The following is a 7,648-nucleotide window of genomic DNA, read 5'->3' as shown; positions in this document are numbered from 1 at the left end:
GTCCCTAATTTGAATGACTGGCAAAATATAAAGAAGGCAGTGCCATTGACAGATTTAGTGCTCAGAAAGACATAGAGATACATGTTCCTCAGATTTGTATTACTACAAATAAAATAAGAATATACAGATTTTGTTCACATTATAGCAAGATCTGATTTTTGGAAAGTATTTCCATTTAGTACTCACATATGACCATACACTCTCACACAGCAATTACTTAGTTGTATGGAAAGGGAAAAGGCTGTTTATTTTTCACGTACAAAAATCACAAAGTACAAAGGATGAAACCCATTGGGTTCACAATGACAAATGAATGAACAACAATGTGCCATTCTGCTACATCTCAACAGTAAACAGTATATTGTCTGAACTTTAGGCTTTGTTTCCTCTCAGCTCCATATCCAACACAACTCACACAGAGCTACAGTAGATATTCCAGTTTCTATCACAAAAAAAACGTCTGATATTTAACACTGTCCTGTTAGAGGACTGTTTCTCCCCCTGGAAGAGGCAAGAAACAGTCGTGCCCCCCCCCCCCCCCCCCCCCCAAAAAAAAATCCCCTTACAGTTTTGTATATATTGGAATGGCGTATGTAGTGAGAAACAGCTATCTGCAGTCTGGCGTTGTCCTGTGTTGAGTCAGTGTCCACCATTAAACTGTCCTTAATGTTTAACTGATACATTCCCTGCACCAGTCCAGTCAAGGTGCGCTCAACTTGAGACCTGGATCAGTTGGCACTTAAAATATTCGAGAGCCTCCCTCCTTTTTAAAGGTGCACATCGGTACCGTCCGATTAGATTTAAGGCACTGTTAACAAAAGCTCACGATAAGAAAATAGAATATAATGCATATGCACCCATTTGCTGAGATAAAGGCACAGCGCACTCCACATGAAACACTTCCCCTTTTTTGGTCTTGTAAATTAAGTAAACAACATCCTTACTGCCAGGTTCATATGAAAATCCCACCTCTCAAAGTTTAAGTCCAGAACACTTGAAGTGTACTGCAGAGCATTGTGTTAAAGTGCGTCAGTTGATTCTGCTGTGAGATTTCTGTCTATTTCCAACTGGTGTGATGCATCAACAGTATGTGAGATTATAATTAAGAGACCCCCCCCAGTACAGTGATTGAGTACAGTGACCCAAAACCACTTGGTCACCATGTTTCTGTGACCTTAGTCAGGGTTCACAAACTCTTACTGGAAGGCACAATGTAAATCTTGACTAAAAGGTGAACCCATTCATCAGATGCTCAGTCAAACTTCGGCTTGTGATGGGTATAGATCCGACTGAGGAACAGAGGAGTGGGGGGAAAGAGAGAGAGAGAGAGAGAGAGAGAGAGAGTTAACACCACAGTAACTCAATGTATACTCAGGAGAGGGATCAATTTATTTAAAGCATTTGAAAACATTGCAAGATGACTGACCTCAGAATAAAGCGGAGGGGGCTGGAATCGGAACTCCTGGATGTAGGCGAAAGCTGGTCCCCCCAGTTGCCTCTCCAGCTCCTCGGACTGCTGGGAGGAGGGGCTGTGCTGGTCAAACTCGGCCTCCGTCACAACGTCCGCATAGTTAGGTGGGGCTATACGGTGTGGGGGAAAAGAGAGCGGTGAGGTTAGAAAATGATAAGATAAAAAAACACCAGCACAGCAAACCAAGTGACACTAAGATAAAAAAAAAGATTTGGTTTGATCCAGTAATGGCCCACTAAAAACACCACATGCACTCATACAGTAGTAGCACTCTCAAAGGACATCTCATGTCAGTGAACCTGAAATCCATCTCGCCATCCCAGATATGTCCAAACTCAATCTCTCTCTTGCCCCTTTTTCTATACTAATAGGCTATGACTGTGATTGCCACTGGACAATCAATGTGGCATCACACTACATTGGAAATCATGTGCAGTATGGAAGCTATGTGTCTGTCAAGATCCCGAAGAGTAGGTTACTGTCTGTTTCTCCAAGGACTTCACAAATCTTACTCTGGCTAGTGACTACAGACTCCTCACATACAGTAGTTACGTCAGAGAGGGTTAAAGGATCTTTGGTTACGTCCTTCAACCTGAAGGAGTAATCTCTGACTGTGTCGCAAACCGCCTACTTGCACACTTCAAATACTTAGTTTAAGTATATAGTGCAGATATTGGGACAATACTAACCATCGAAAAGTATGCACTATGTAATGTAAGTAAGTGCTCAGTGCACACTAGCAGTGAGACACAACCTCTAACGTGGGCTAAGGAGTTGCATTTCTGGAATAACTAGAAAGCCAAATCAATTACAACACTCTCTCAAAGACTCCCTGGAAGTTACGATGAACACTGATCTGATGACCTGAACTGACCCGGGGACAAGACAAGAGACTTTGGAGAGGAAATTAGTCACATTGACTGTTTAGACCGCAAACACTGACCTACTGTATCCCTGATTACAATGCAGTCTTTCAGTAACCAGCACATACACAGGCCTACACATACTGTACTATATACTTGCTTCAACTGATAAAGCAGCACATATAAACTTTCAACAAGTTATACAAGTTATAGTGTGTGTGTGTGTGTATGTGTGTGGGGGTGTGGGTGTGGGTGTGTGTGTGTCCTCACCTTCAGGCAGGTCTGGCAGAGCGAGTGTGAGCCAGCTCATGTCCGCGCTGAACTGGCTGCTGACGCTGGAGCTGCGGCTGCCAATGCCATAGTAGGGGACGGTGCCAATCACCACGGGCAGCTCCACTTCCAGCTTCCTGGCCCCCGGGATCTGAATGATCACCTTAGCAAAAGAGAGAGATAACAACGCAACTGGGTAATGTAATCCTCCAATTAACAAATATAAGATCTTCCACCTCAAGGCATAAATATTTAGACAAGTTTGACTAAACTACTGGAGTTCCCCTGTTAAATCTATAACTACAGCTGTCATTTTGGAGAACTAGAGAGCCTTGCTGTGAAACCTCTCTTGCTAGGGAGTATGCATGATAAGCCCAAAAGTGACACAGCTCTTGGGAATACGCTCACTTAGCACTTTGCAGAGCAGGAGGCTCTTTGGCCGTAAGAGATAAGGGTTGACTTACTGCGAGGGAGTACTCCACTCTGATGATGGAGGAGTTTAGGATGGAGGGAGAGACCGGTGGGATCTTCAGTGGTTTCCCGTTCCAGATGTCGGAGCTGCCAGATGCCAGGTGGTTTCCCCTCACACTTGCCATCACCTGTCTGCAGCTTCGGGTCTTCCCTCCAGACAGGTACGTCTGTGTCTGGTAGATGACCGCCTTTGGCACAATCAGACGAGATGAGCAGTTCTCAATCTCAGCATATATTGGGATGGACTCTCCTGTAAACAGACAAGAATGAGACAAGATTGAGACTAGAAATACACATACCGTGTTACAGTTGCGAAACAATGAATGGAAATTTTTATTGTTATGGAAAGTTCGGACATTTTAGATGAGTCATGTTTTACAACAATGATTAATCTCTTCAACAGTTATTTTGTGTCACAATGGGTGTTGTGGTTCACCACTAAGTGTTGCCCAACAATTCTGGGTTACATTCTTGGTGGTTACGCTTACCGTTGCAGTAACCCTTCCGCTCGATGTCCACTTGCAGTGAAACAGGCCCAGACGTGAAAATCCAAGCGCCAATCATTTTTTCAAAATTTTTAGAAACCGGACACTGCAGGGGATAGAGTAGGAGTGCAAGGACGTAAATAACACGAACAGGCACTCTTATCAACAGCACTTTCAGCAAAGGCCTCTTTCTCAGAATCTATATTTTCTGTCACACACAAAAACCTTGAAGTATGTTCGCAGACATTGTTCTTCTAAGCCACTAACAACTTGATATTCATCTGGTATCACAGTATCATTTGTTTGGTCTCAATCAGACTTACGGTTTACATTTTTAACAGTTTAACAACAGTTGAATATAACCAAGCTGTAGTTCCTCATACTGTGACTGACCTAAAGCTTTGTGCAATGGATTATCTCCATTTCAGAGGAAGTGGTCAAAAGGCCTTAGGCCTGCCACAATAGTGGTTGGTTTGGTCTTTTTCAAATGCAAACTTGCTGACTAAGGCACATAGTGATATGCTGTTTCTGTGCTGGAAATAAGCCCTTTCCAACAGACAAATACATGAAACCTATTCAATAGTATCAAACATCTCTACCATAGTCATGTGACATGTTTGGCTAGTTTATGGCTCAGATTAAGACACTTTTCTTGTTTCTCATTTGTGGAGCTTCGGTGTGTATTGCATTGTGGAAATTGCGGATTGAACCTCCCTGTACTCCCTCTGCCAAAAAGTAACTGTTCAGTAGCCATAGTAACTTTTTTCATCTCTCACCAGTAGATGTGGGGAATTCACATCAACGTGACCGACGACTGTGAAATCTCTGGTGACAGTGGTGCTGTGATGTGGAGGCCTCTGCAGCACAGCGGTCATCCAGTACCGTACACTTCCATACTTCCCCGAGAAAGAGGACACCAGGGGTCTGTAGTGACACCGAGGAAACATTAGTGGCCTTCACACAAGCAGTACAAGACAGAGGGGTGAGAGGATGGCCAAATAAGTTTGGACACAGGGGGGAAAATTACCTTATGGATGCACATGACAGTGCTCACACACACGCACACACTCAAAACAACTCTTCTCAGATTACAAACAATCATTTACTCCATGTCAGTCAAAAAGTATTTATTGTCATGATAAGAGGTTGCTATGCTACACGACCACCCATACTCACCTTGTTGGCAACTCAAACTGAAAGGGAAACACATGGCGCCCTGCAGACAGACAGATCCATTCTTCTGACCCTGCTTCAACAAAAAGATCCTTCATCAGTAAGTCGTTCATAGACAATCATAGACAATCGTGTCGAGACGACTGACTTGCTACCACTGTTCAGTTGATGGTAGTATTTGTAAATCATTAACTATACAGTACACAGGCCGTTACTTCCATCATGTGACATTGTGACAATGATCATGCCCTTATTATGGCTTCAACAGTTGATGAACACTTCTGACAAGCGACTGTGTGTGACCGCAATCTGCAACCCTACAAAACGTACCTGTTGGTTCACAAATGATTTGGGCAATAGAGAGGCACTCAATCTCCTCCTTGACAGTATGTGATAGAGGTGTCCTTGAGGATGATAGCAATGCTTTTTGTTGAAGTCCCTCATTCCAACAAACTTGGGCGAGTCCACTGACTTCTAGCTTGATGCATTTGATGTTTGTTACTGCAGACACCTCAACCAAAACATGTCCAGACACAGTTTTCCCTGCACAGTACACACTCCTCTCTTCATTAGTCAAAACAATGTGCAGTGTCTTCACTTGGTCTTGCATGATGAAACACTGGGAAGAGTGGAAGGAAAGGAAGCATAACGTCACATCACATCAGAATAACTTTGTTTCATACATTCACCAGCTGTCAGGACCTCTGTAACAACAGGAGAGGTGTATCTTTGCCAGGTAAACAGCAATCATTGCTACTGCTATACGACGTTTATTAGTCAATAACGTGGCCAATACACTGGCTAAAGAGTTGAACATCAACACGATCTGTACCATCTTGTTTTCAATATATGTTAAATTAGTTATACCACTCTCTAGTATTACTCTTGCGCAAAGAAATAATAAAGGGCTACAACAATCAATCCATAAGAGCTTACCTTGAACTCGTGGATAATAGGACTAGTATTTCATAAGGAACAGATGTCTATACAAGATGGCAACAGTGCTAACTGTACGAATCAACCATGGACGTGCACACAGACTTTCGTGGTGTTACATGGCACATACATTTCATACATTCTGGAACATTGGCTACATGCTTTCCCTCCAGCCACAATGTAACAAACAGGAAGTACCATAACCACACCCACAAAATCTGCAATGAGATCATGATTGGTCAATGGCTCTAGAGTCAACCCCAAATGGTGTACAATGAAGGAGAGCTGTAACGCCATTGCGCAAAATTCTGTGGATCTCCGTGACGACACGAGCACATGTCCAAACGAGGTGGTTTTCCAACCTGCGTGATACAAACAGTTTCTCCAATAAGGGACGTGCGTTTGCACGTGAACAGCTATGTGATTGGCCAAAATGAGCCACATGACTACTGATATGTTGTCCTACTCCACGTGGACAGCTGATGCACAAAGACTAGGCAGTAAAGCGCTATACTAAGTTTCCATGGAGATAAGGATGGACGAAGGCTAAGGGACGACCTTGGCAAGCTAAGGTGTGTTGTAGCCTACCTTAGTAACATGTAGCCTTCAGAATGGTCAATTGTACAATGTTTAGCAAAATGGTTTTAAAGTCATAAATCACATAAATCAATTATAATTTTTTAAATTGAATATAATACATAATTGGCTCTGCTGAAACCTTGCCTTTAATGTGAAAACTATAGCCTATGTAGCCTACAGTAGTTTATTTTGGAGGAATTATTCTTAATGTCTAATTATGTTGGGTAATTATATTATCACTTCAGAACTCTGGAAAAGAGAGAATAAGGCAATAAGAATGTGTTTTACTCTTTATCACCACCTAATGGTTTAAATTTATACTAGTATGCACTAATGAAATAATTTCGGTAGATGCAGTGTTTTCTCTAATGTAGGCTGATTGTCTCTGTGAAGTCTCTAGGAATTTCTATACATTTCAGATAATAAATACATTTAAACATGTATTATTATATATACATTAATACATTTTCTTCTTTTTTCACATACAAGACAAAAACATATATATGTAGGCTGATTATTTTTAGCCTTTTTGACAAGCAAACCACTCCTGTGTGAGCAAGAGAAGAAATTGCGCTGTGTATTTACTGGGATAGCTCATTAGATCATATACGCTATGTGTATTTGTTTTGCATGAAAACATTCTCCAATGTGACATGCGCTAGAGGGCAGTTCAGATGTTGCTTGGTGTTCTTCTGAGGTCAATCCCCAGAATTCAGACGAATAAAGCTTAAACAGTGCACTGAAAGGTAGTGGAGCTAAATAAATCCCCATACATTGGGGAAAGAGAGTGGCATTGAAAAAGTGTGATGTAGTGCATGGTATGATGAGATTATTCGGCATGAACGAGAAAAGGGAGGTCAGAATCAGGTCACTGTGTGCAATAATCTCAGTTACAGGCGCCATCAGTATGGGAAATGTGAGGGTTTTCAGCTTACCTAGTGTGTGTGTGTGTGTGTGTGTGTGTGTGTGTGTGTGTGTGTGTGTGTGTGTGTGTGTGTTTGCATGTGTGTGTGCATTAGTGCAACAGACAGAGTGTGTGTTGAGAGAGAGAGAGAGAGAGAGAGAGAGCGAGAGAGAGAGAGAGAGAGAGAGAGAAAGAGAGAGAGAGAGAGAGAGAGAGAGAGTAGTGCGCCGGCCGCTTTAAACTCCCCTGTGGGCTAATAGATTCGAGATGACATGCTCTCCGCTTCCGTGCTGAATGTTCACTGAACTTTCTGGCACAGAGGCTGCCTCTAAAGTGGGTTCAACCAGAGGTTAATATAAACAAACAGTAGAAAATGGAGAGCCAGGGATTATTAAATGTTGGGATGACTGACAAATCCCTCATTGCCATTAGCCTTTGCCCCCCACCTATAACCCCCCATTTCCCCAAAAAATACTGCACCCGGTATTGACAGTAT

The 7,648-nt window shown here is 42.5% G+C and overlaps 1 protein-coding gene across 2 annotated transcripts; it reads right to left on the bottom strand.

The window, feature by feature from the left end:
* Positions 1 to 564: 564 nt before the first annotated feature.
* Positions 565 to 5,828, bottom strand: LOC134094668 (arrestin domain-containing protein 4-like). 2 transcript variants are annotated; one of them, XM_062548283.1, is made up of 9 exons: positions 5,670 to 5,828; positions 5,064 to 5,352; positions 4,737 to 4,809; positions 4,337 to 4,484; positions 3,564 to 3,666; positions 3,069 to 3,325; positions 2,605 to 2,767; positions 1,427 to 1,581; positions 565 to 1,289 (listed from the first exon to the last, which is right to left on the bottom strand). In XM_062548283.1, exons 2-9 carry the CDS (start codon positions 5,341 to 5,343, stop codon positions 1,257 to 1,259), a joined length of 1,212 nt encoding a protein of 403 aa, XP_062404267.1. In that variant the 5' UTR covers positions 5,344 to 5,352; positions 5,670 to 5,828; the 3' UTR covers positions 565 to 1,256. The 2 variants fall into 2 exon arrangements, with proteins under 2 accessions (XP_062404267.1, XP_062404268.1); XM_062548284.1 differs by having other exon boundaries at positions 4,737 to 4,806.
* Between the last annotated feature and the right edge of the window lie 1,820 nt (positions 5,829 to 7,648).

The sequence above is a fragment of the Sardina pilchardus genome, chromosome 10 (genome assembly GCF_963854185.1).
Source record: "Sardina pilchardus chromosome 10, fSarPil1.1, whole genome shotgun sequence".
NCBI lineage: Eukaryota > Metazoa > Chordata > Actinopteri > Clupeiformes > Clupeidae > Sardina > Sardina pilchardus.
This window is presented reverse-complemented; position numbering and strand designations above follow the sequence as displayed.